We start from the raw sequence: 27283 nt of genomic DNA, 5'->3' as shown, positions 1-27283 counted from the left end.
AACTCACCGTTAAGTGAATAAGGCCTATGGTGAAATATAATGACACAATAAACATTATTATTATCATTATTGTTTTTCATTTTAATAATAATACTAATAAATGTTTATTATTATAATAATACAGAGCGGGAAGAACCTTCACTGTACGGCTTCAGCCCATGAAGCCCGCTGCAGACCCTGACAGGCCTCTGTATCGCTCCCGGCCAGCACCATGACAAATACCGACTTCGCACATCCAGTCGCCCTTAGCAACAACAAGTAGCTCGCGCTGGGCTCCCACCCCAATCAAACCCGCAGACTGAGGCGACGTCACTTCCGGCGGCTGTAGGGCTAGGCTATTAGGATCCGTCCGGAGGAAGCGGGGTGGCCATCTTGGATGTTGTAAGAGCAGCACGGAAGGGGGCAGAGCGAGCCAGCGGGGGGAGAGAAAACACCTCAAAATTCCCCCCCCAAATGCTTAGCGGAGTGCTGCGAGCTCACCGGTTACGGTAATTAGCGGTAGCGGTGAGTCCCCGGAAGCCTGAAGTGTACGTTTCGGAAGCCTGTCGTTCGTGAGCCTCGCCCCAGTGACATTACATCTCACCCGGGGCCTGTGAGACCGGCTGTTCGGTGGCTGTTGTTTCTGGAGGGAGGTCCCCGGCTCTCCGTGTTTGCTCTTGGCCTGCCCACCCGGGGTTCATGATTGCACTTTATCTGTACATAGCCCTTGGATACCGTTATATAAGCCCCCTCACCGGATCCGCCAAGGAAGAACCCTCATCTGTATATAATGATCCCACTGGGCACCCGTGGGTGTCTGCTGCGGTGAAGGACTGGAATACACCCCCTGCACATCTGTCACCGAGTGGGCATCTGGCTACAACCACTATAAATACCGAGCCCATCACCCACCCCTCTTCCTGAATTACAAACACAGCAAGGGTGCTCAAAGGGAATACAATGTCCACGCGAACCCCGCTGCCCACGGTCAACGAACGGGACACGGAAAACGTAAGTGGATTAGGCGCAGCATCCTCGGCTCGTTGGGTGGACAGCTAGACACTGGGCCCTGGGAATAAACAACGGTCGTGGGGCAGGAACAGTCTGCTGGTTACCATGGTGACTGCTCCGCTTATAGGTTTTGCCCCAAAGTAGCTGTTTATGAATATGGCCCATCATCGGCTTCCTGGTGTGTAATGGTTAAAAGAGGCTGATTGTGTGTGCTGAGCTTATGTATTGGAGCGATGACATCACGCGGCCCTATCTTACCTTCCGAGTAGATCTTGGGGGGGTTCATTCACTAAATGGGGAGTTGTGGACCCAACTCTCTTTTCACAATCCACTCGTTAGGGCCAAAGCTTCTGAGTTTCTGAAGAAAGAACCCTTGCTGACCCTGTATAGTGTATAATTTAATATCTCACGAGACTGAGGAAATCTCACTGGTTTATCTATACATTATGCAGGGCCAGCCAAGCACTTCCTGCGGGAGAAGCTTGCTAGCTATGGACCGTCATAATGTATGGCATGCGTAGTAGGAACTCCTTCCTACTCCCTCTTTAGTGAATAACCCCCGTTAGCTGATCCTGTTTATATTCCAGGCGGCCCGTGTGATCCCCGTGGTGCTGCCCAGTCACGCTTTGTGCTCGGATGCTGAGTGGACGGTTTCATTGATCCGTTACTCCGCGTGGTTGCCGTGGAAGGTCAGGGTTGGGTCTGAGATAGTGGCCGCCGGGCGTTTACAGACGTAAAGTATCGGCTAGTCGGGAAAAGCCGAGGCTCGTCGTTTAAGGTGGGAGACACAGAGTGGGGTATTTCTGAGCTCTTTAGGTGCAGGAGTCGCCCCGCGGCACGCCGTCATCCTGCTTTCCCCGACGCGCTTAACTTTCTTTTACAGAACCGGACCCGACGCGGTCTGAACGCCAAATAATACGAGGAGTTTGTACTTTCTTTGGAATCCTCGCTGTGTCTTTTATGTAAATATCGGGAAACGGTCCCGGGAAAGTCTCTAAATAAGAAATCTTCTTCGCCTGTTTTCTTATTTTACTTCGTTATTCCCTGGAGGGCAAAAATCCTTATTTCTCATCCAAAATCCTTAAAAGATGTCAGGCTTTCCGCGTCCTTCTCCCCCGGCTCTGTACGTTAGTTGAGTCGCCGTAGGCTGGATTGATTGCGGAAGGAATCATAAACATCATTTCTTTATAGCGCACGTCCTTCCATCAGCGTCACGCCGAGGCGCTCCGGGGCTTTTGTTCCACGCTGCGGTACTTTCAGGCTTTCCAACGGACCTTTTGGCCGCGTTTCTTCTTTTTTTCTATAAATGCCGGGGGGGTCTCCGGCTTTCTTACTTTCCTGGAAGCTCTCTGGCATTGAGCTTAAAGGCTTTATCCCTTTTGTAATAGATGCGCGCAGTAACACTGTTCTGGCGATCATGTTTACTCGTTGTGGTTAAAGTTGATGGATGACCGGTCGGAGCTCTGTCGACGGCAGCGGCAAGAGTTAAAAACTTGTCAAAGCGGGATGCCTTTTTACCCCGGGTGACCCTTTGTGACGGCGATACGGGCCGGTGTGCCATATGCTCCCGTGATCCAGCTGTGGTCTGTCTCATGTCCCGCCGGTCCAATCCCTCTAAGAGGAGTCATGTGATGTCCCGATCCTCGTTGTGGAATGGTTTTTGTTTTATTTTTTTAACCTTTCCTATGAGTCTGGCATCCTTTTTCGTTTTTAGTGTCGGGTTTCAGTCTGCGATCCCCCGTCCCTCCGTCTCTGGTACCAGGTACCGGATTTGGGGTTGCGGCGTGAGTCGCGTGTCTGTTGAGCCGAGGCTCAGGAAACGCGTCAGTGCTTTGTGGAGAGAGCTTTGCGGATGACGACGTCGGTTATGCAGACCCCGGGGTGAAGCAGACCCCGGCTTAATGCCCCCTGCATTGTTCCGAGCCGCGTTCTTCCCATGAACAGACAGCAGTTGTAGGAATATCTAAAACATATGTAGAGATTTACCACTAAGCTTCAATTTGATCTTTTTATATATATTTTTTTCCTGTTTCTTTATTTTGGAAGTCTCTGGGACTCGACCCTTTTTTGCACATATAATATTTAACAGGCAGGATAATAATTTTGGCCGCTTTCCTTTCGGACTCCTATCTGTTCCCGCGCGCTCCGGATCTTCACACGTATGTAAAAGTGAAGTCATCCCCCGTCTGTTTACGTCTACCCCGGGCGGGCGATAAGCATGGTGTGCGCAGCAATCGGGCTGAATTGACACACAAGATAAGAGTCCGTGGAAACAAAAAAAAAAAAAAAAAAAGTCGTTCCAGATAGGGCTGCAACTAACGATTATTTTAATAATCGATTAATCGGCCGATTATTTTTTCGATTAATCGATTAATCGGATAAAAAAAAACAATATGCAAATTTTTCGTTTATTTAAAAGAATTTAATGAACTGGATGTTAAAAAACAACTTAAAATTTACATTAACATTCTTATTTTGTTATGATGTAATAAAAAACAATATTTTCAAAGTACAAGAACCCAAACACAATATTTATGAAACAAAATAACCCCAAACATTCTGAAAAGAGGTGGACTATTACTGTTCAAGAAACTTTGCCCCAGCACTTTGCACTTTGCACCCAGCACTTTGCACCCAGCCCTGGCACTTTGCACCCAGCACTTTGCACCCAGCACTTTGCCCCAGCCCTGGCACTTTGCATCCAGCACTTTGCACCCAGCATTCAGCACTTTGCACCAGCACTTTGCACTTTGCACCCAGCACTTTGCACCCAGCCCTGGCACTTTGCACCCAGCACTGGCACTTTGCACCCAGCACTTTGCACTGTGCCCCTGCACCCAGTCTCTAACTCTGCCCTGCACCCAGCCCTGCCCCCACATTCTGCCCTGCCCCCACACTCACACTCTGCCCTGCACCCACTCTGCCCTGCACCCACACTCACACCCTGCCCTGCATCCCCACCCCCACTCTGCCCTGCACCCAGTCTCCCACTCTGCTCTGCACCCACACTCACACCCTGCATCCCCACCCCCACTCTGCCCTGCACCCAGTCTCCTGCCCTGCACCCCCCACCCCCACTCTGCCCTGCACCCCCACCCCCACTCTGCCCTGCACCCCCACCCCCACTCTGCCCTGCACCCACACTCACGAACCGCTCTGTGCGAATGGAGCCACTCGCACAGAGCGAACCGCTCTGTGCGAATGGAGCCACTCGCACAGAGCGAACCGCTCTGTGCGAATGGAGCCACTCGCACAGAGCGAACCGCTCTGTGCGAATGGAGCCACTCGCACAGAGCGAACCGCTCTGTGCGAATGGAGCCACTCGCACAGAGCGAACCGCTCTGTGCGAATGGAGCCACTCGCACAGAGCGAACCGCTCTGTGCGAATGGAGCCACTCGCACAGAGCGTATCGCTCTGTGCGAATGGAGCCACTCGCACAGAGCGGTTCGCTCTGTGCGAATGGAGCCACTCGCACAGAGCGAACCGCTCTGTGCGAATGGAGCCACTCGCACAGAGCGAACCGCTCTGTGCGAGTGGAGCCACTCGCACAGAGCGAACCGCTCTGTGCGAGTGGCTCCATTCGCACAGAGCGATTCGCTCTGTGCGAGTGGCTCTGTGCGATCCGTGCACATAGACAGAAGAATACTTACCTCCGGAACGCGTCACATCCGTCACGTAGCTTGAAGAAGGCGGAGACTGCAGAGCGTGTAGCAGAAGCGGGGAACGCTCGCGGAGGTAAGTAAAAGGAGCCGAGTGCTCCAACAACGAATTGATCACTCGATTAATCGATAACGGAAATCGTTATCGATGATTTCCGTTATCGATTATTATCGATTTTATCGATTCGTTGTTTCAGCTCTAGTTCCAGACATAAGTCATTATTTGCTTTGCGTGATAAACAAAAGGGCCGCTCGTGTCCGTATTCAGCGGCTGATTGGCCGGAGGTGTTAAGGATCCGGATTGTGATGCGGAAAGAACAAAACTCGAGAAATGCAAATGTTAAGGGGGGGGGACTGCCCTTCGATGTTAGTTATCTAGAAAGTTGTCTGGCCCCATAAATCCCTTAGAAGTATTATGTCTCTGGTGTTTGGCTCGGTGTAAAATACAAAAGTTGGCAGGGAAGTTGGCAGCTATTGCGATGCGTATCAGTGACATCACTTTTTTGTGGCTCTTCATAGAGGACCGGTTCCAATTTGTTTTCTTTTGTTGAGAGGATATGTTACATGTGACGACGCGGTGTAGACCAATCAGAGAAGAACTAACGTGAATGAATGCCGTGTCGGGTACACGTTACACGGAGTCGTAAAGATATTACAACGTAAACGGCCGTAGGATCAGTGATTAGCGGAGGCTTATAGAAAGGGTTAATATCCTCTCTATAGCTGCCACTAAGGAAAGGAGGCGTCACGGGCCCGTTCCCGTTTTAACGCCGATGATGTCATGATATCTTTGATGTCATGATATCCGTGTTGTTGCCGCTTGAGATATTCCTCGTTTACTCTTGTAAACTTACTAATCCTTAATTGGACAGGCGAATAACACGTCGTTAACGCATGTTTTTATTGGCATTTTTCTTTACATATAAAGTAAATTCTTTTCCCTTCCATTCATTCGCTCGCGGCCTTTCTTTGGCTGTTTCATCGCGCACGTATTTTAACGCCGGTGCGGTTTATGATTCGGGCCGCGCAGGTCACGTGACTCGGTTTCCTGCCGGATATCCGGCGTCTGCATTATGCCCCCGGGGCTGCTGGACGCCTCCAAATGTCGGTATTAAGAGGAACATCACCTCGTTGATAGGGTCACCCGGGAACTAGTCAGGGATTTGGATCTAATTAAATAATTAATAAAGATTGGCGTCTCTATGATGATCTGAAGCTCTACTCTTCCTTGTCCTTTTCTGTTAGAAATTCTTTCCTTTTTAATATATGTTTTTTAGTTTTGTTTTTCTTATGACCTGATCTTTTCATGCTTTGTATCCCAGAAAACCCACCAGCCGTCCAATTTTTCTTTTTTTTAATGCTTGTTGAACTCTAAAGTAAAGTTTACTTTCGCCTTGGTGTTGCAGCATACGTCTCACGGAGATGGGCGGCAAGAGGTCCCTTCCCGGCCGGGCCGCTCCGGGGCGCGCTGTAGGAACTCCATAGCCTCCTGTGCCGACGAGCAGCCGCACATCGGGAACTACAGACTCCTAAAAACCATCGGCAAAGGAAACTTCGCCAAAGTGAAGCTGGCCCGGCACATCCTCACCGGCAGAGAGGTAAGGAGCCTGTTACAGTCCCGAGGGGGGCCGATGGCGTGACTGGTGGTCCTTCCGCCATCTTCTGGCTTTCCACTTTGGGGACAGTTGGTGTTTTCTGTGGAATTTAGAAAAAAAAAAGAAATGAACATTAGCGTCCTTTTGGATTAAATTTCCACGCTCTGATACCCGGGAAACCGTCCCATGTTCTAGGGCAGTAAAATCTAATATCCGTCTAACATTTAAGTAGATGACCCGTATTTGAAATATTTACGCACTGAATTATCGCTGGTTATAAATGAAAGCAATAATCTTAACTTTTCGGGATCTGTTTGATTAGTCCTCCCCATCCCGAGGACTCTAGTACAGGGAAGCGATTGTATGATGCCGGTTGTGCCTGGTTCTTCCCTGGTGTATGGCCTATATATCTGAACGAGTACAGGGGCTATCAAATATGCATCGACGGTTCTTGTAAATGAATCCAAGTGTGAAAAAAGTTTGGGGTCAAATTTTGCTAGTGTTTGATAGAAAAGCTCATTTTGACCATTAACATAACATGGAATGGATCAGAAAACCAGCGCAGATGGGGTTAATGTTAGAAATTACTATTGTTCTTCATATGTGTACAGAGGCCCTTTATCACTCCCATCACTCCTGGGTTCCAGTGGCCCTTTATCACTCCCATCACTCCTGTGTTCCAGTGGCCCTTTATCACTCCCATCACTCCTGTGTTCCAATGGCCCTCTATCACTCCCATCACTCCTGTGTTCCAATGACCCTTTATCACTCCCATCACTCCTGTGTTCCAATGGCCCTTTATCACTCCCATCACTCCTGTGTTCCAATGACCCTTTATCACTCCCATCACTCCTGTGTTCCAATGGCCCTTTATCACTTCCATCACTCCTGGGTTCCAGTGGCCCTTTATCACTCCCATCACTCCTGTGTTCCAATGGCCCTTTATCACTCCCATCACTCCTGTGTTCCAGTGGCCCTTTATCACTTCCATCACTCCTGTGTTCCAGTGGCCCTTTATCACTTCCATCACTCCTGTGTTCCAATGGCCCTTTATCACTCCCATCACTCCTGGGTTCCAGTGGCCCTTTATCACTCCCATCACTCCCGGGTTCCAGTGGCATATGTTGTGTTCGCTGATCCAAGTTTAAAATGCTAGAAAACCCCTTTTTGCGATTGTTACAGCCAGAAATTTCCTCGTTTTCCATGGACAGCTGCGTGACCCCAAACTTTTGCACAGTAGTGTGGACAGACTCCGATGAGCGTATTTAGTTAGGTGACCTGTGCAGATACGCGGCGGCCGTGCCTTTTCTCTTTATTACTGTGATCGCGGTGACGTGTTAACGGGAAATGTTTCTGTGTACGCCGCTGTCTGTTTCCGCGTCTCGTTGCATTCCCAGGAAAGCCCAAGCGGTTCTGCGAGCCTCTCTGTTTACCCCGTTGTGTTTGTAGCGGCTCGTTGACCAGAGTCCGAGCCAGCGCATGTTTATCTTCTATTTCTTTTTATTTCAGGTGGCAATAAAAATCATTGATAAAACGCAATTAAATCCAACCAGCCTGCAAAAGGTAAGAGACGGGCCTCGTGATTGGCTAATATGTTCTGTTGCCTTACTTGCTGCGATATGTATTCAAATGAAGGCTCTCTGTGGTTTGGCAGATTCCATTCATATTGCCAGTGAGGCATTTCCCTGATAAATAACCGACTTGCATGAATCACAGAATTAGTTTTTTCCCCTCCCCGCCATAAATGATCAGTAGCAGTAATCTTTCCAATGCTGTATTTGGTGGAACGGTGGAACAGCAGCTTTAAAGAGAGCGAGGAGTAACCGGTTGGAGGGGCTGTAGGATGCTCCTCGCCGGTCGGCGGATGGGAAAGGGACGGCTCGGGGACTTTACGCAGCGCTCGCTCTCCTCGCCGTCCTGTTGAAAGGCAGCAGCTTTTTCCTCTTTCCTTTTATCCTTCAGTCATATTAACGACGGCTGCGAAGAGTCTGCGGGAACGGGAGGGGGATGGGGCAGGAATGCCGCCGAGACAAAAGTCCTCTTCATGCGCTAGACGCTCCGCTCTTTCTCTCCACATTCCAGAGCTTGCTATTGTATATGTGCGTTTGTCCGTCTCTGTAGCTCCCGCGCAGGCTGCGGCGCTGTACAGCAGACGCGCTAGTTGGCGATCGCCGATCGGAATAAAGGGGCGGGGGGGGCTTCACGTTTTTGTGAATGAAGAATCCCACGTGAAAAACGTCGAGGTCACAGGCAGCCGTTCTTAGCATTCCTTCTGCGGATATCTGAATGAAAACGAAAACAAAGAAGCTCAGGCTGTCTGCTGTAACCAGACGTCGGGGTTCGCCTATAAAGCTGTGAACCCTTCGGCCACGTGGGCATTAATAACTAAATAAAGCTGAATGTTTGCCACGCGTTACAAGCACACGTTACACTTACATGCTTACCGATCGTTAATGCGTTTAAAATGATCTGAATCCTCGTGCGTTTCGTGCCTTATTGAGTCCGCTTGCACCCCAAGAATTCTCTGCAGACGGGGACCCCGGGGATCTTGTACAGCGCTGCGGTATATGATGGCGCTATTCAGAGCAATTAATAATAATCTGGCGGGGTTCCCTGTTGCTCGGCTGCTTTCTGCGTAGCTTTAGGGGGGCAGCGCATGGTGAGGATCGCGTGAGTCGCGGCTCCTCTTTCATTGAAGCAGCGCGGTGTTCGAGGTCCGGCCGCCCTGCGACTTGTTACCGGAAGCTTCCGTTAATGAATGCTGCAGCTTTCTGCGCGGTCAGCAGTGCCCCGGATTAGGTTCGTGGGGGGGGTGTAATTTTCCGCACGCGGTTACAATGCGGAGGTAATGAGCGTCGGCTGCTTGTTTATTTTGTTTTGTTAAAGATGTTATTGTCCCTTTTGTTTCGTCTTTTCAGCCGTAGTGTTGATAAATACTTTGTTTTTGGGTTTCACCACAATAAATATTTGTATTAAAGAAACAATCCGGCCATTTTTTTTTCATTTATTTAATGGAAGATCAGATCGGTAATTTTGGGTCATTTCCTTTTGTTTTTTTCTTCTGTTTTGGGCCGTATAGACCCCGGCTCCTTCTGTTTCTCCAGTAAGGCTCTAGAATGATCTTCACCGAATGTATCGGATCCTCGTGTTCCGTGTTCTGTGTGCCGGAATCGCAGGGCTTTCTTGGTGACGGGTGCTCCGAATCGCCGCTATAACCTCCGACTGATCTCTGGAGCGCGACTCCATGTCCCTACGATCAGCAATGATCAGCATGGGAACCGCAATCCCCGGCAGATGCTGTGCCAAAGGTTAACCCTTACCGCCGTCAGCCTGTGTGCGACAATCGCGTTGTATCCAGGCTGCCGCTGCTCAATAGGCTGGTATTGTGCGTCTTGTGCAAGGGGTCAGTAGGGTGCGGTGGGGGGGTTACACGGGGTCAGTAGGGTGTGGTGAGGGGGTTACACGGGGTCAGTAGGGGGCCGGTGGTCCGTGTGCTGTTTAGGAATCCCTTGTGTAGTTTATAAGCCCATCGTTTCCCCCACCAGGTCTTTGTGGAATTGCTATTTTTCTTTGTTTCCCCCGGAACCCGATTACTCAAACCTTCCGGACTTCCACTAATATAGCTGCTTCCCTTTAACGCTTTCCTTGCCGGTCCGGAGGCGGGTTGCGTTTACATGCCGTGGGTAGCGTTTAGGCGATATTGGTTTTGCGTGGTACGGAAGAGACATGGCGTACGAGGGGTATGGCGTGGGCGAAGCAGATGATTTCCCGGGCCCGGTCGCGCATGCAGACACTGGGGCTTTGTTTGTCAATGGATTGAAGAGCATGCCGGGATTACCAGGGATTTTCCTCCCCTGTTTGTTTTCCCAGGTCCTTTTGTCACCGTTCAGTATGATGTCTGATTGCCGTCGCTTTATAAACTGGGCAATGCGGTTCGTTTCTTTGTATAAAAGCTATACAGCTTGACACCGCGTCCCACTGGCTGTGCCTCTTCTCCACGTTGTTGTGCGATTATGGGCATTATAGCCCCCCTGTGCTTGGGACCCCTTTGTAGAAAACTCCCCCCGGCCTTTGAAGGTCTCGCCTGTCCGTGTCCGCTTATATAAAGCTGTAGTGAGTATAACCGGTTCTCGTGGGCTGCCCAAACGTGGCTGGTGTTCCGGTGTCTTAGATGTAGATAGTGGCAGTCGGCCCGTCTTCTCTTCCCCTTTTCCATCACTCTTTCTCCTCGCGATGGCTTTATGCCCGTCCCAGCCTCCTCGAATGCCTCCGTTGAATTGCAGTTACCTCCGAGCGTCGGAGTTTCCGAGCGGCCGAGTCCTGATTGCGGTGTTGTTTTCCTGTTTTGGCTGCGGCGGTTTCCTTAAAGTCTCTTCGCGTTGACCGCTTCCGTTTAAATCAATCTCCAGTAAGACGCCTTCTTCTCCGGCCTCGGCAGACATCTGTGATTTTTCAGGCATGAAGGGAAAGGCAGATCCGCCGTCACAGGTAGCTGGATCCGGTCGGTGACGGTTCGATCCGTTTCCACGCCGCGCGGCTGGACCAGGAAGCGAGGAGTCACCGGCGTCCGTTCAACGCTTCAATCCGCTGCCGGCTGACGACCGTTTTATTACTTCATTCCAATCTGACGTCATAACCCACTCCTCGGCTTCATAACAAACTCAATGAGTGGATTGTGCTCGTACCGGCCCCTTCTGTGGGGACATGAACTTTTTTTTTTATTTTGATCTTTTTTTTCAGATCACTTTTAAAAGCATCCATTTTTATTCTGCAAGTGTACTTGTTTTTAATTCTTAGGGAAAGTGTGTCGTCCCCCCCCCCCCCGATTTTAACTGCTTAAAAAAAGTAAAATTTTCTCCTTTTTTGAGGTGATCTTTGATAGATTCGACATGCTCAAATATTTTTTTTTTATCTTCATCTAAATCTTTGTAGACCAGGGTTATGTATGTTACATCATTGCATACCTGTATGTTTTGTATACTGTGTGTGTGTGTGTGTGTGTGTGTATATAATATATATATATATATATACCGGGTAATATTGCCTTTAAATTTTCTCCGTCTTAAGACTTTCGAAGCGTGTTTTCTACACGTGTACTAAAAATAAAATGAAGAGCGAACGCCGCGTGCAGCTGATGCTCTGTATCCTTCACCTTTATTATATCGCACGTGACTTGCGTGATATAGACGCTGTGATATATACATAACAATATAATTAATACTGCGTATACTCACATACACCCTGTCTGTCTTTTTCAGCTTTTCAGGGAAGTAAGAATAATGAAGATTTTAAATCATCCAAATATAGGTAAGCGTTTCATAAAAAAAAAAACCTCTTTTCCGGGTGGAAATCTAGTGAAAGGTCTGGGTGTGAAGCAGGTGACCCAGCGGTTGCTTCGCGTGGCGCCGCGTCATATTCTGCATCGCTGATTGGTTATTTTTTTTTTTTTTAAACTGGCCCAATGTAAATGTCTGTTCGTATAGAGCGCCAGAATATATGTTTGCTGTTCGCATAGACGTTTGCCTCGCTCTTCCCTCCTGTTGATGCGGAGCGCCGGCCCGTGATTTATCCCCGCGCCCGGCATCGATAGCCGGCACGCTGCAGCGCGCGGCTCCTGACAGCTCCGTGTTTATCGTGTAAATCGCTCTGATTCACGGCGCCTTTCGAGAATCTGCCGTGTTTTGGCCGCGGGCGCCAGCGGCTCCCCGACTCCCTGTGCTTTATATTACCGGTGAACGCTGAGGCTTTGGACTCGGAGCCGGTAACGTTTTTCTATTATGTTTGCGCGGAATCATTTGAACTCGTGTTAGAATCTCACAGGTGTTTCACTTCTTCTTCCCTGCAGTTAAATTATTCGAAGTTATCGAGACAGAAAAAACTCTCTACTTGATCATGGAGTATGCGAGCGGAGGTAAGGGATTCTCGCGGGTTCCGTGATTAAAACGCGATGCTTTCCGCCGTCTCCCGTTGGGTTTATTAACGAGGCCGGCGAGCCGGTTGTAAAGTAATCCCATACCCAGATGAACCGGGAAGAGCAGAGAACCCTCGTCGGACTGCCGATGATCGCAATTAACGTGCTTATCCGCGTGTACCGCTCGGACGTTGGTTGGCTGCTGTTGGGGGTAGATGCTGTCGTAGGTGTTTTGGGGGCTCGGGGTAATTCGCAGCACATGCTATTGCCAAGGGGTGCAGCGTTTGGGGGTCTTGCTATTGCACCATAAAGCAGTTTTAGGATGAAACGCCCGTCCTCCTAAAGGGTGACGTTTAAGCCTCGAACTTTATTTGACTGCCTGTGATTTATCTGCGTCCAAAATGCTTTTGGGCCGATTCCACGTTATTGGGGTTATTTTTACATCCTTTGCATTCCCCTTTTGGATAAGCCGTCCTAGTCATGGTAATGGAGTCCTAATCCGACCTCGCAGGGGTGACCTTTTGGGGGACGCTGTAGTGCCCTAAAGCCCCGTTCTATATTCCCGTCCAGTGGTTCCTAAAACTCACAAGAGCCGAGTAGCCCAAATCTTTCTTCTGCCCGGAAAATGAAGATGTTAAACCCGACTCCTCCCCGAACCAGGAGTACAACTCCCATCATACAGCGAGTCTCGCGTTGTTAAACTGGCAGCCCTGCCAAACCGTCCCGTATGTTTCTAATCTGCTCTGGTTTTGTTTGTGTTTTTGGCAAAATTCTTTCGATTATTTTCTCGTTGGCGCTGAGACAATTGTTAACATGCGAAGAATTCTTCTCCGTGGCCTCTGAACCGTGGCGGAGGGAAGCTGCGTACGCGGCCGTGTACTTGCGCGGCACAGGCGTGCGGGTCTTCTAATAGGGAACCGATGGCTAAAATCAAGCCGTGCCCCCCTTAAGCCCTTATTGAAATCTAATTTAGAAACTGTATTCCGGTGGACTGTTCCTTTTTAATTGTCTGAACAATTTGCAACCGTTTAGACGTTCAGGCACTTTTTTTTTTGTCATTTTGTTCCCCGTCTGATTTGTGCCCCGTTCTCTTTTCCAGGTGAAGTGTTCGATTATTTAGTTGCACATGGAAGAATGAAGGAAAAGGAAGCGAGAGCCAAGTTCCGGCAGGTCCGTGCGATCGAAGGCGTTTTTGTTTAAATCCACGTCTCGGCGTTTAATGTAAAGGAATTATTTACCCGTCCGGAGCTTCTCCCGATAATCCCCGCTCTCCGCTTCTTCTCTTCTGTTTTTCCAGATAGTGTCTGCAGTGCAGTATTGCCATCAGAAGCATATCGTTCACAGGGATCTGAAGGTAACCCGTTCTTTTTAATTTATACAAGGTCCTAGTCGTACGACACTTCTGTCTTTGCGTATGCTCGGTTTTTAGGAGAAATAGGAAGGAATGAACAAAAAAAAAAAAACCAATGCATTTTAATACAGGGTTGACTTCTGTAGAGCAGTTTGCTTTAAAAAGACATCTTCTGTCTTGAGTTTGGTTATTAAAAGTTTCTTCTGGATTCGCTACACACAGAGACACACACACACACACAGAGACACACACACACACACAGACAGACACACACACACAGACAGACACACACACACACACACACACACACAGAGACACACAGACACACACACACACACACTAATGAAGATGGGATGTGATGCCCAAAGACTCCTAGAAACCCATGCAGTTATTGAGCTGTTTGGTTGTCATGGTAACGGGTCATGTTTGCCACACCATCCTTGGAAAGACCGTGTTTTTTTTTTTTTCTCGTTTCAGGCAGAAAATCTCCTTTTGGACGCGGATATGAACATCAAAATAGCAGACTTTGGGTTTAGCAATGAGTTCACCGTCGGCAACAAGCTGGACACGTTCTGCGGGAGCCCGCCGTACGCCGCTCCGGAGCTCTTCCAAGGGAAGAAATACGACGGGCCGGAGGTGGACGTGTGGAGCTTGGGGGTGATACTCTACACTCTAGTCAGCGGATCCCTACCCTTCGACGGACAAAACCTAAAGGTGTGTACAGTTTCCGACGCTGCCGGCCAGAGGACGTTCACGTTATGTAGCCCCCTTCTCCTAAGACCCCATCCGTGAGGAGGTTTCCGGTCCCTTCCATTACTACAGCGCTTATATTTGTATGTAAACTGTTAAAGTAGCTGTCTGGGTGGAAGGAAGGGCCCCTCGTGTCTCCGGAACCAGGTTGCTGGCTGAGGTTTCGGGAGTCTCCTGGGGCATGATGGGTAAGGCGTGGAGCCGGAACCATTTTAATTAATTCAGCCCTTCTGGACAATTTCTTGGGTCAGTTTCTTGGGAAATTGCCTAAGATTCATCCCGCCGGTGTAGACGTCTATAGAATGTCAGCTAGCCGTTTCAGATTCTCTCCTGAAGAATGGATAGGATGGTGGAGCGGGAGAGGAGCGGGAGAGCCGAGCTAAAGATGACCTGGAAGAGCGAGGGCTTCGATGCTTCGGTTCTAAAGGCGTCTTGGTGCCTTATTGTAAATTGCTATTTGCGGAAAGATAGAAAGACCTTAGACGTTCTATTTTGAAAGTATATTAAGATCGTTGATGTGCCTTTTTATGTGTGTTGAATGTAATAACGCTCGCGGGGTGCTAGGCTTTCAGCTTGTTGGACGGCGACGTTGGTGTGTTTCCCGGGAAACCATTAAATATTAAAATGTATTAATTTTAGATGCGAGGTGGAACAATTGTTGTGGCAGAATGGAGTACAGAACCTTGCGTTTAGTGAACGTGGGTTTTTTTATTTTATTATTTTTAGTGTTTGTGCTTCAGGTCCATTTTTGCTCTATAGAGAAACGTGCAAGCATTGAAAAACCCTATCCGCCTCATTAACTCCATCCGTGGGAGATATTCCCTGTTATTTCCATGACCTGACGTCCATGCTCTCTCCCGACCGCTCTCTCGTTGCCACTACATCCAACACTCGGGGTGCCGACATCAAGCACTCCGGAGAGGTCTTACTTGGCCACCTCATCGTCAAGCTATCTTTTCAGATCCCAGAACGTCAAACTATAATTCACCGGCCCGTTGTACGCGCGCCCTAGGGTGACTCGGGAAGCTGATCTCCCTGCCGAAGAGCATGCTTGGCTGTTTTAAAGGCTTTACGCCTCAATGTCCAGTTTGTGTCCTAAAATATAATTTCCTGAGGTTCGGTGAGCGTACGGTTAATGGTGAAAGCCGGGGTACCGTCCGCCACCACCAAGAGCTAACTCCTCGCGATCTTTCCTCGTCTAGGAATTAAGGGAACGAGTGTTACGGGGGAAATACAGAATTCCCTTCTACATGTCAACAGACTGTGAAAACCTTCTCAAGCGCTTCCTGGTGCTAAATCCAACCAAACGAGGCACTCTCGAGGTACGTTCACGCGGTTAGAGCGCCGCCGAATGGATGGAACCAAACGGCTTTTAATCTATTCCGTGTAGTTAATGCAACAATAACATCTGTTGACATATATTATATACATACACACGTTTTTGGGGTTCTTTTGTACATTCTTTGGGGGGTTGTGGTTTTTTTTTGGGGGGTAATGTTCCTTTATTTAGGGTTATGGAGTTTTGGGTTTTTCCTCCCCATTCTCCTTATTTCATGCAGTTCATCGACACAGACTGAGCCTCAGCTGCCCCAAGGACATGGCAAAAGTCTTCTACGTACAATCCAAGCCCTTTCATGAGGCTTTCCTTCTCCCCTGCAATGATTTATATTATATAATAGATGTGCACATAAGGAGTTATCATTTTTATATTCTTTTTTTTTTAAGCAAATAATGAAGGACAGATGGATCAACGCAGGCCACGAAGAGGATGAACTGAAGCCGTTTGTGGAGCCTGAACTCGACATTTCAGATCAGAAACGAATAGGTAATAAAGGCGCCATTTAATCAGCATATCGGTGATTCCATCACTGCTTGTGCCGGTTCCCCAACGCTATAGAGTGTGACTAAAGCCCTGGCGTAATACTTTCCTCCGATCTGTCTTCTGTTTAAATATAGTGCTAGCGGTTCGGGTCTATGTTCTCCCCCGTATGGGGGCTTTCTCAGTGTCTTCTACAATCTGAGGACCTCTAACGCCCCGCTGAGTGTCTCACGCCTACAATCTCCATTTCTATAATAGTTACATTTATTTGTCTAGTTTAATATAGGTTGTCTGGGTTTAATGTCCTTGGTCCCTTTTGTATCGGTATATTTAAATATACTTTTACTATTTGCGTGAACTGAATTTCCTTACGATTAATGTTAAATTTTATTTTTTTTGGAAAGCCGTGTGTGTGTGTGTGTGTGTGTGTGTGTATATATGTGTGTGTGTGTGTATATATATATATATATATATATATATATATATATATATATATATATATATATATATATATATATATATATATATATATATATATATATATATGTATATATATATACACACGCATACTGTGCCGAGAGGATTACCGTAAGAAGCAGAGTTATAGTGTCCTGCACGCAGGTATATTATTTTTTTCCCGCTTTTTTTGCAGACATAATGGTGGGAATGGGATATTCAAGGGAAGAAATTCAAGAATCCCTGAGCAAAATGAAATACGATGAAATCACGGCTACCTATTTGTTGCTTGGAAGGAAGTCCTCGGAGGTAAGAATAAATTCTTCGATTATGTGAATCCTGCAGCGGGGTTCGGTACTGCCGAAATAAAGTGCTGTTCTCCTTGATAACTTAACTCCTTGTGCCCTGTAGACCATCTAGTTGATCGTTATATTTCCTCCTATACCGTAAGAGCCGTTTATTGCACATGCGTAGCAGGCTGAAACAGACCGAACAGATAAAAAGGTCTCCAGTCCAGATTAAGGAGCCGGGGTACCATCTTATTGTTGACAGCCAGGGCTTTAAACATTTAGAATGCACCTACAAAGATAAGACTACTTGTAACGTGGAGGCAGCTGGGTTCCATATTTTTTTTTTTTTTGGATTGTCGTTTTTCCCATCCTTACCGACCGGGTACTGCATGTATATTCCCTCCGTAGTTGGACGCCAGCGACTCGAGTTCCAGTAGTAATTTGTCGTTGGCCAAAGTCAGACCGAGCAGCGACCTGAACAACAGCACCGGTCAGTCCCCGCATCATAAAGTGCAAAGGAGCATCTCCTCCAGCCAGAAGCAGAGACGGTACAGTGACCACGGTGAGTGCGCCCGTCTTACCGGCTTCCAGTGATCAGTTTGTGATTTGTCTGTGAAATCCCCGTCCCCTGGAAGTATTCTTGCTGGATCTTGCGTACTGGTGGCCAAAAATAATCTTCAGGTAGCAAGCTGTCCAAAGACGTGCAGGTTCTGAGCCCCAGGTGAGGCGCTCCTGTTCTGTCGACAAGGATCTTTATGGGGGTTTGATTCATAATGAATTCCCCGTACCTGCCGAGTAACGGACAGGGGGCGTAATATACACTTGCATTTTGGTGTCAAAAACATTGTTTTACATCAATCACACTTGTGTACAGGATCACTTATGTATGCGCTTTAATGCACCTTCTGTGATTTCCCAACTCATTGCACATGCAAACATTATGTTGGAAAGGAAGAAAAGTTAAGAAGCTTAATGTAGTCTTTGTAAGGGTAGAGAGGCTTTAGGACACAATATTGCTAAGACAAAGCTGGCTCTGCCACGCATCACACCTGCCACGCATCACACCTGCCACGCATCACACCTGCCACGCATCACACCTGCCACGCATCACACCTGCCACGCATCACACCTGCCACGCATCACACCTGCCACGCATCACACCTGCCACGCATCACAAGCTGTAGGTAGTTTGAATGTAGTTGTTAAAGCAGTGACAGTGTTAGTTCCCATTAACTGGACTTTCAGTGGCCCAAAGTCTGTCGTTTTGATATATGTATATGTATGTGTATATGTTTTATTTTTTTTCAAGCTGGTCCCGCTATTCCCCCCGCCACTTCTTACCCGAAACGGAGCCAGACAAGTACAACGGATAACGATCTGAAAGAAGACGGCGTGCAGTCGCGGAAGTCCAGCGGCAGCGCGGTCGCAGGGAGAGGGGTGACCCCTCCAAGCCCTATGCTTGGCAACGCTAACAATCCCAATAAAGCAGACATCCCCGATCGAAAGAAGAGTGCCGTCGTCTCTACTGTAAGTAACTAACTGGGGAAGCTACAATATTACTAAAATATATATATATCTGAACTACTGCTGCTGCAAATTATCCAAGCGATCCCGTACTCAGACCCTGGTACCGAGAACCTATCGGATCCTCCGGATAGCTTTAATGGTATACGTTCTACGTGGTCTCCCACAGCTGTGTCGTCATGATCTCCTCTGAGCGTTGGTGGATCTATCGGGGGGGCCTTTTTATTATTATTTTTAATTAAAGTCTTTTTGTTTTAGTTTTTCGTTCTTTTCTTCGGGACTAGCTGAAGCCATGCCGTTCCTGCCAAAGTCTTGTAACTTGACCTCACCTTCCAGACTCTACTAAAGAAACAATTTGTATTAAGGAGTCGACATAATTAGACGGGATTATATTCTTTTGATGCCAAAAAATGCCTTAATCTTTTTGGTAAACAAAAAAAAAAAAAGGTTAAGGGCCAAAAGCCCTTTTAAGTATTGCTTATGCGCATGTATTACTGGATCCCTGCGTGGTTGTACAAACAGGCATGGTGCTGAAAAGGTTAAAAAACTCTCGCTCGCCTTAATTTGAACAAATGACCTCATTAAGCCCTTTTTTATGATTTATTTATATATAGAGCAATTCTACGTCTAGCGGAATGACCCGTCGAAACACCTATGTCTGCAGCGAGCGAGCCCCGACCGACCGACACTCCGTGATTCAAAACGGCAAAGAGAACAGGTAGGGAACGTTGCGCGCATGCGGCGTCCCACACGTGTCTGTGAATACAGCCGCGTACGGCTAATCCGGGTTCTCTTAGAGAAGAGCTGTTTGAAAGTAACGATTGTGGGGAGGAATCGGTCACAGCCAGCTTCCAGTGTAGGGGGTTATAAGTATTCGGCGTGCCTGTTATTTATAAAGCCAGGGCCTGCGGGTCCGGGTTTATCCCAAAATGACGGATCTGCAGCTCTGCTCATCCTTCCATGCCGTGTGTGAGGTCACTCGGTCCTCTGAAAGTGTTTTCACTTCAAATGCGCCTTTTTGTGTCCGTCTTGTGCTTTTTTTTTTTCATGAAGAGGCTGCCTCCTCCTGGTGGTCCTTTTTTGTCCATCGTATTGAAGCAGCGCTGTCACCCGGCCCCTGACCGGACGTACCGTGGCATTCCTCCCGGCCCGTTGGTAGCGATTGCACCGGGAAGGCGCCCGGCTCGTTTTCCCCGTTTTGTCCAAGTGCACCGCTGCGCCGAAGCGAACCTTGCCATAATGACTACCGACATTGCGTATCGATGCCGGAGCGGCCACTCGGGGCTCTCTGCGGACCTCTTACTACCCAAAAGAAAAAAACCTGAACGCCACCGAGGGGGGAGACTTTCTACTTAAACCTGCATTTATTTTTAATCATGCCCGCAGGCGCTAAGTGCTGCTACTGCTGTACGGCGTAAGGATACAGCCAGCAGTCCGCCGGCGAGATGTTTGCATGGCTTTATTAATTCATGGAGGCGATTGGGAGCAGAGTAAGCGTATGGGCTGCTTCTAGGCAATGTCATCGCTGCTTTACAATCGTTTGCGTCATTTATTCCCCCCCCCCAATTTTGTGTAATCTGTTGAATTTTTGCTGACTCTCGTAATTTGCGCCTGTGTCATTGGTCCATTATACTGTTCTGTCTGCCCAAACCTACCCCCACCCCACCCCAACCTTTCCACCCCGTCCCACCACAGCCTGACGGGAATTTTCGCGTACGCAACTAGTCCTGCCTCGGTTTGCGCCATATCCTCCATCTTTGCTCGGCTGCGGCATCCGAAGTCGATGTCCATGTCGGCCTCCAGGCACTCCGAGATGTTACCGCCGGTAGCCAGCGAAGCAGATGACGTCGGCTCTGCGTAAGAATCTACCGTGGAACTAACGTGTCCCCCGTGGCCCTCCAGTGTCGTGCCGTCCCCGGCTGTAATACAAGCTCACCGTTGTGTTGCACGCCGGGTCCATCTTGTCTCATTTTATTCTTTCGTAACTCAAGGTGTTGGGAATGTCCGTCCTTCATGAAGCCCCCCTCCCAAATATAAACCTTAAGGGGGGCTGCTGGGGGTATTTTTTGGCCTCGGAAGTCCGAATATAATGTCTTTTCCTTTAACGTTGGTTAAAAAGTTGCCGTTGGTCTCTGATCCTTCATCGTGTCCGTAACAATCCCTGTACGTGACGAGTATCCCGGTGTTAACATTCACATTCATGTGCGTTCCTTTCAAGCTGTTCTTTAAATGTATATAAAATGTTAATCGTTAAAGGGGAACTCCCAGTACATTTATTACCTCATGAAATTAAACTTTTTCAAAAATTAAGGTTAATTTTCTTCCAAAAAAAAAAAAAAAGTTGTCCTTTTTACATAATGTTTTCAGGCAAATCAGCCATTTGTATGAATTCTCGCTCTGTTATCGGAGCCCCGATCTACTAAACAACCCCCCCCGACTCCTTATCATACTGCCGTGGGGAACAATAGAATAGCTCGGTCTTAATCACCCAGTCTGACACTGACTAATGGCGGGATGGATTTCATTAGCATCGCCATAAAGCATCAGCTCAGTGTGGTGTTTGCGCCGAGAAAGTCAGCAAAAAAATCACATGACCGACAACAATGGCGGCCTCTCGCTAAAGAAAGTCGTAAATACTGCTTTATTTAACGTTATTTTAATATATTTTTTTGCAGGACTTCCCCTTTAATATGGTTTGACACTTAATACAAGGATATTTTATATATATTTATATATATTTACATATATTTATATATTTAAATATAATATGCTAAATTAAAAAAAAATGGTCTTTAATTACAGATATTGGGCCCCCTAACACCAAGTAAATGGTAATGAAAATGAAAAAATAATGAAAATAATTGTGTTTTTATCACCTTGCAGCACGATGCCCGATCAGAGGACTTCGGTCTCCTCGACTCACAGCATAACCAGCAGCACCACGCCGGACCGCATGCGCTTCCCGAGGGGGACCGCCAGCCGAAGCACTTTCCACGGCCAGCTCCGGGAGCGACGCACCGCCACGTACAACGGACCACCCGCCTCCCCCAGTCTATCCCACGAAGCCACCCCACTGTCACAGACTCGAAGTAGAGGCTCCACAAACCTATTTAGTAAACTAACGTCCAAACTGACCAGAAGGTAAGTTCCAATGCTTCGGGATTGTTCCTCCATCACACTCTGGGTGCCATCGCTACCAAAAAGACGACGACAAAAAACACACAAAATCGCAGACACTCGCGTCACAAAGATAGCGTTCTCGTGGTCTTCGTACCTCTGTGTATGTGCCATATTTCTTACGTTTTGTGTAACATTTTCTTTTTTTTAAAACGTTCTATTTTGTGGGCCCTCTTAGAAATTCCAGAATCTAAACGGCAGACAAGTTTACGCTCTAGAGAATGTATTTTCCAGTAAAGTTCTACAAACACAAAAATTCTTAACCAATATCTTCAGTTTTGTAGTTTTTTTTTCAGTTTCTGGAACACTATTTTATTATTGTTAGAGCAGGGGGTGTTATGTTTGAGTTCCGCACCTGTTTTCACCGAGTTACATGTAGATAGAGCATGTGCGATGTTATTGGCAACTGGGTGAGGAAGTACATGTTAACGTCACGTAAATGCTAAAAATCCATGTTCTCTGTATAAATAATATATAAGTCGAGCGCTTAACAGGCAGTAAGTACTCTTGGCATATCTCTCTGTACCCCTGTACACTGCCTAATGCAGCCCGTCACCTTTTATCTTTCTTTGTATGCGTTTAGCCTCACGATTTGATTATTATGCGTGTTTTGGGAGGTTTACACGCAAGGTTCATCCGTGACTTTGAAAGCAGGGCTCCCACCGCTTTTTGTTACCGTATTTTTAATAATTTTAGCGTTCTGGATCCGCTATCTTGGCCTAAATACACCGGCTCTTTCTAATGCTGCCTTGTAGTAGACAATAGAATGGCTCGGTCTTAACACTCTAACAAAAGTCTAGCAGAACGGACTTCATTAGCATCGCCATAAAGCATCAGCTCCGTGTGGTGTTTGAGCCGGGAAAGTCACTCAAAATATCACGTGACCGACAGCAACGGCGGCTCCAGGTCTGCAAATAAAGGGGGTTCATTGGAGCCAAATGGGGGTTATTGGTGCCCATTAACATTCTTTTTTTCAAGCCCCTAGGCAACTTATCCTGTTATAACCATTGGAACGTAGATGGACGTGTATCTTTCTCCCTACGGAGGTCGTATAGGTTCAGTAGTCACGGGGGGGCAGAAGATGACTCTATTGTCTCTCTGTCATATGATTGCGCACGTTACTGCTGCTTGTTAAGTGTTTTTTCTTCAGTTCAGGCTCATTATAAAAACATTTATTTTTTGATGTTGTTGACCAAGAGAAGAGCATAAGTCTCAGATTTTAACACGATAGACGGGGGGGGGGGAACTTGAGTACCGCCGTCTGGTGGAATCAGTACATCCCGCCTCAACGAATGTCCATTCCAGCCTAATGGGTTAACGCCCCAAACTCTTCGCCGCCGCTGGGAACGGGCCGCTGTGGGATACGACGTGGTCAGAGCTCTCGCCGACGTTCCCTTCAATGCCTTTTTGTACGATAACAAGGATCCTGCCTCCGGAACTTACAGGGACGCAAATGTTCAAAAATACGTTTTTATGCTGTAAAATGAGGGGAAATCCTAAAAAAAAAAAAAAATCTCACAATAACCCGAGTTTCTTGGGGGGGGGCTCGGTATAAACGGACGGTTAGACATCCAAAATTTAAGGGGGGGAAAACGTATTTCTGTCCATTAGCGTCCCTGTAAGAGTCTACAACACAAACGTCGTCCCCTTTAATCGCTTTACTCTGGGGTTAGAGAAACGGACGATCGTCCCCGAAATCGTTCGTTCGGCGCCGTGTATTAACCCCTAAAACACTTTCAAGTCCTCATCAGGGTCGCAGCAAAGCTTCATACGTGTGAATCTTGGAAGTCTGAATGATTTGTTACTCTGATGCTGGTCCATCACACGCTATCTTTACCTTTATGGGGGGTGGGGGGGGTAATGGGACCAGACTTTTTAGTATTAGAGGTTTTTTAATGCATTTCTGCTGTAAATTGTATTTAATTTTTCGCCGTCAGCCTGTTAATAGATTATTAATTGCAATTATATGAGTGTTTTGTACCCGATCTGCTTATGCCTCAGGACCAAATCTCCTAGTTCTGTAATAAACGCTGCTTACGGCTCTTTCATCGCCGAGATGCCAAGGATCTGGCAGGCCCAGACCTTTTACGTGGAAAAAATGTTTGTAAATTCTGAATTCCTGAACTACCAGCTTCTGTAACAACAACGTCTGACTAATAAACTCTTCCGAAAAAGAAAACTGTGTGAAATAGTTTCATAGAACGTTATTAATCTGTAGTGTATTCTTAAACACGGACTATATATCCAATTCTATTCCATATTTAGGTTTTAGGTCTTAAAGTAGACTATCGAAAATATGTAATTGCACAAATTGCGTGTTTTGGGGGTTTTTTTTGTTTTAATACATAGGAACGGAATGCTTCTTTAGGTCACTTGGCTTCTTTTATTCTCTAATCCAAAAAATATAGATGAAGCGTGAATACATTACTAGATATAAAAGACAGAATTTAATACGGATACACATTTTTAAAATGTATTTTTTTTTCTTTATTTCTGCCTGAATTTATTATGCATTTTGGATTCATCAGACTCAGCAAAATTAATTTTACCCTTTAAACGCCAGCGACTTGTTCAAACTAACGGTCGCTGAACACGCATGCGGCTGAAACAGAGGCCAGCGTTAACATAAACCCGTCGGTCGCTTTATTTGCTTTTTTGTGGTTTTTATTGCAATTTTATTTGTGTTTGTGTTGATTGCATGCCGGTTACGCTTATTAGTGCTGGTTGTATAAAATGAGTCTAGTGATTGCTTTTTAAATACACAGAACAACACACCTTTTTACGTTAAAAAATTATAATAATAAAAAAAGAAAACCAAACACTGAAAAATGTCAATTTTTGTTTTTTTTAGAAACATGTCATTCAGATTTATAAAAAGGTAGGATTAAAAAAGCATCTACATTTTATATTTTTCTCTTAAACTTTTGTCTTTCTGGTTCTGATTTTTCTCCATACTAAACTTTCTGCTTAAAACTAAATATTTTGGTGATGAAGCAAAAACTATATTCAAATTTTTTTTTTTTTCTTTGAAGAATTTTTTTTTCTTTTTTTTCCTTTTCTTAACGCTTGGCATGCCCTGTGCACCGCGCAACCATAAGTCATACACATAAAACTTCATTTTTCATTTTTACTAATCTACACTTGGCATGTTTATGGCAGAGGGGTTTGTAATGATTTTTATGATTTTAAGTCAATTTCCTGGATTTTTTACTTTTTTTTATATATTTTTTTTTTTTTTTTTTTTGCAGTTGTGAAATAACAAAAAAAAAATAAAACCTGCTTCCAATTTATATTTTTAGTAAATATAAGTATTTAAGCTTTCTTCGGCACTATTGCTACGAATAAAATCGGCTTTTAGAACACGACATACAAGTAACAACACAACTTAACACAATGTTGAGACCCCCCCAATCATTAAGCAGTCGTGCATACAGCCTCCCCCGTGCACCGTTGTATATTAATTTCACTTTCCAGCTCCATTGAATAGACTTTTTATAGCTTTTTAAACTCATTTATATTAAGAAAATCATTAAAAAATTAAATAATAATTTTAATATTTTTTCATTTTCCCCGTCTGAATAAGTTCCATAATTTTAAAAACCAGGAACTATAGAAACTCATATAAAACACACAGCCAGGTGTCCGCGGCTTCTAAAATGTTACTTTATTACAGCTTCGTTTTAGTTAAATTAATAATTTTAAAAGGCGTGCATTCCGGGGAAATTCACCAATTCAGGTTATGGTTTCTAAACTTCAAATACGGGTAAAATAACACATTTTTGAATGCTTTCCCTTGAAATACGCAGAATTCATTGGCGACGTTGCTTTGTGATAACTTTTTTTTTTTTTTTTTTCTCGTTGATCCAGCGAGCTACTAACTCCGTGTCCCAATTAACGATCTTCTGGTGTACTGCATGGCAGCTCTAACGCACTTTTACAACCGTTTTTCCTGTGTTTTTTTGTTTTTATTAAATTTATATTGAATTAATCACCCTCCCCCGTATTAACAAACTGGATATTTCTCAGCAGGTACCTTTTTTTGCCAGCTTACCCCTAGTTTAAAGCGCCGCACCGCTTGGCCAGAACGGATTATTTGTTCTGCCATGTTGCTTTCCCGTTGGCTTCCGTGAGACTTCTGTAGGCTCGATTTGGGGCAAAATTCGCTTTTGTGGCGTCTTAGAATGAGCTTTAGTTAATAGAGCGCCTGCGAGCGGACCCCGCTTCTGCCAACATACGCTGACCGTGCCATGTCGGAGTAGAATGTGTCTGAAGCCACCTTCTTCTGCCCACTCGCTAATAATCACCGCTTTCGTGTCCGGCAGACGGCCGGCCGGCTCGCTCGCGCTCGGTTGTCTGTTTTCTGATGAATGATATTAACCCCGTTGCCTTCATGCAGTAAGATGTACATTAGTGTAAGATCTCTCTTCTCTCTTCCGCTTGCCTTTTACTCTCAATGAGGCTACCGAGCGAATCCGAAAGAAACGGGCGATATGAGGGCTCAAGGTGAGGGCGGTTTATTTCTTTTTAACCGTAAAACACACACAATCGCTGTTTAAGTGTCCTCGTGGCTCGTTTTACACGCATGCTGTAAATGTGATCTCTAGAATGTCTTCCATGAACATTGTATCGATGCCAGCATGCAGTTATTTTCTTCTTTCTCCTCAATGCCAGCATGCAGTTTTTCTTCCATTGCTTTCTTCCCATGTCTTCCTCCATTCTTCATGGTATAGCATGCAGAACCACTGTATGTATATATATATATAATGTGTACTTGATATCCGCTATTAGTGTTATTGAGACTATGGACTACGTGTAAGAAGTCCTGTTGGGTTTTTAGTAACTTTGGAGGTGGCTTTATGTTAAAACTTCACGCTTTTGTCTTCAATGACAGAAAGAAAAGCTCTTTAGAGGTAAGCTAACCGAGCATCTTTCTTCTATTTAATTCTTTTTTTTTTTATCAGTCATCCCCCTACAGATGCAAGGAGTACTTGTTCCTTTATCATAGATGGGAACAGGGCTGTGATGCCATAAAAAACCCTTTTTAGACCCATTATGGGCTCTCGAACGTCATAGCAACTATTTTAAGTAAGGGATGTTGGGCGGCAGTGGCGTTACAGGAAATGGGAGTCCGTTTTAATGGTGATTTAAGGAAAAAAAAGCTTAAATCTCTGATCACAACAGTCGTTTCTTTTTTTCTTCTTCTAGTCGAAACGTGTCGGGGGACCAGAAGGACGAAAACAAGGAGTCGAAGCCGCGGTCGCTGCGTTTCACCTGGAGCATGAAGACGACCAGCTCCATGGACCCCGCCGACATGATGCGCGAGATCCGCAAGGTTCTGGATGCCAACAACTGCGACTACGAGCAGAGGGAGCGCTTCTTACTGTTCTGCGTCCACGGGGACGGCCACGCCGAGAACCTCGTGCAGTGGGAGATGGAGGTGTGCAAGCTGCCGAGGCTCTCGCTGAACGGCGTTCGCTTCAAGCGAATCTCGGGGACATCCATAGCCTTCAAAAACATTGCTTCCAAAATTGCCAATGAGTTAAAGCTCTAAGGAAAATAGAGAAAAATTGTACATTTTACGTAGCAAATTTAAGTGTCCCCCCCCCTCCCCCCACCAAGAACACTGGTTTAAATGTATAGGATTTAGGCAATAAATACTGCATCTCCTGAATTATGATATTACAAAAACCGAACAAGCTGCTGGGATGGAAGGGAGAAGGTGGACTTTTTTTTTTCCCCCTTTTTTTTTTATTTTTTTTT

The 27283-nt window shown here is 46.3% G+C and overlaps 1 protein-coding gene across 5 annotated transcripts; it reads left to right on the top strand.

Moving 5' to 3' along the window:
* Positions 1 to 354: 354 nt before the first annotated feature.
* MARK3 (microtubule affinity regulating kinase 3) lies at positions 355 to 27283 on the top strand. 5 transcript variants are annotated; one of them, XM_053475468.1, is made up of 18 exons: positions 355 to 990; positions 6057 to 6248; positions 7755 to 7808; positions 11504 to 11552; positions 12091 to 12156; positions 13256 to 13326; positions 13454 to 13510; positions 13985 to 14221; positions 15460 to 15579; positions 15983 to 16082; positions 16729 to 16841; positions 17231 to 17384; positions 18132 to 18349; positions 18961 to 19064; positions 20042 to 20203; positions 21230 to 21487; positions 25982 to 26026; positions 26729 to 27283. In XM_053475468.1, the coding sequence occupies exons 1-18, from the start codon at positions 940 to 942 to the stop codon at positions 27072 to 27074; spliced, it is 2397 nt and encodes a 798-aa protein (XP_053331443.1). In that variant the 5' UTR covers positions 355 to 939; the 3' UTR covers positions 27075 to 27283. The 5 variants fall into 5 exon arrangements, with proteins under 5 accessions (XP_053331443.1, XP_053331439.1, XP_053331440.1 ...); XM_053475464.1 differs by lacking the exon at positions 20042 to 20203 and adding an exon at positions 24375 to 24401 and having other exon boundaries at positions 358 to 990; XM_053475465.1 differs by lacking the exon at positions 20042 to 20203 and having other exon boundaries at positions 358 to 990.

The sequence above is a fragment of the Spea bombifrons genome, chromosome 9, assembly GCF_027358695.1.
Source record: "Spea bombifrons isolate aSpeBom1 chromosome 9, aSpeBom1.2.pri, whole genome shotgun sequence".
In the NCBI taxonomy this organism is placed as follows: domain Eukaryota; kingdom Metazoa; phylum Chordata; class Amphibia; order Anura; family Pelobatidae; genus Spea; species Spea bombifrons.
The sequence above is the reverse complement of the archived record's forward strand: the minus strand, read 5'-3'. Positions and strand labels throughout refer to the sequence as shown.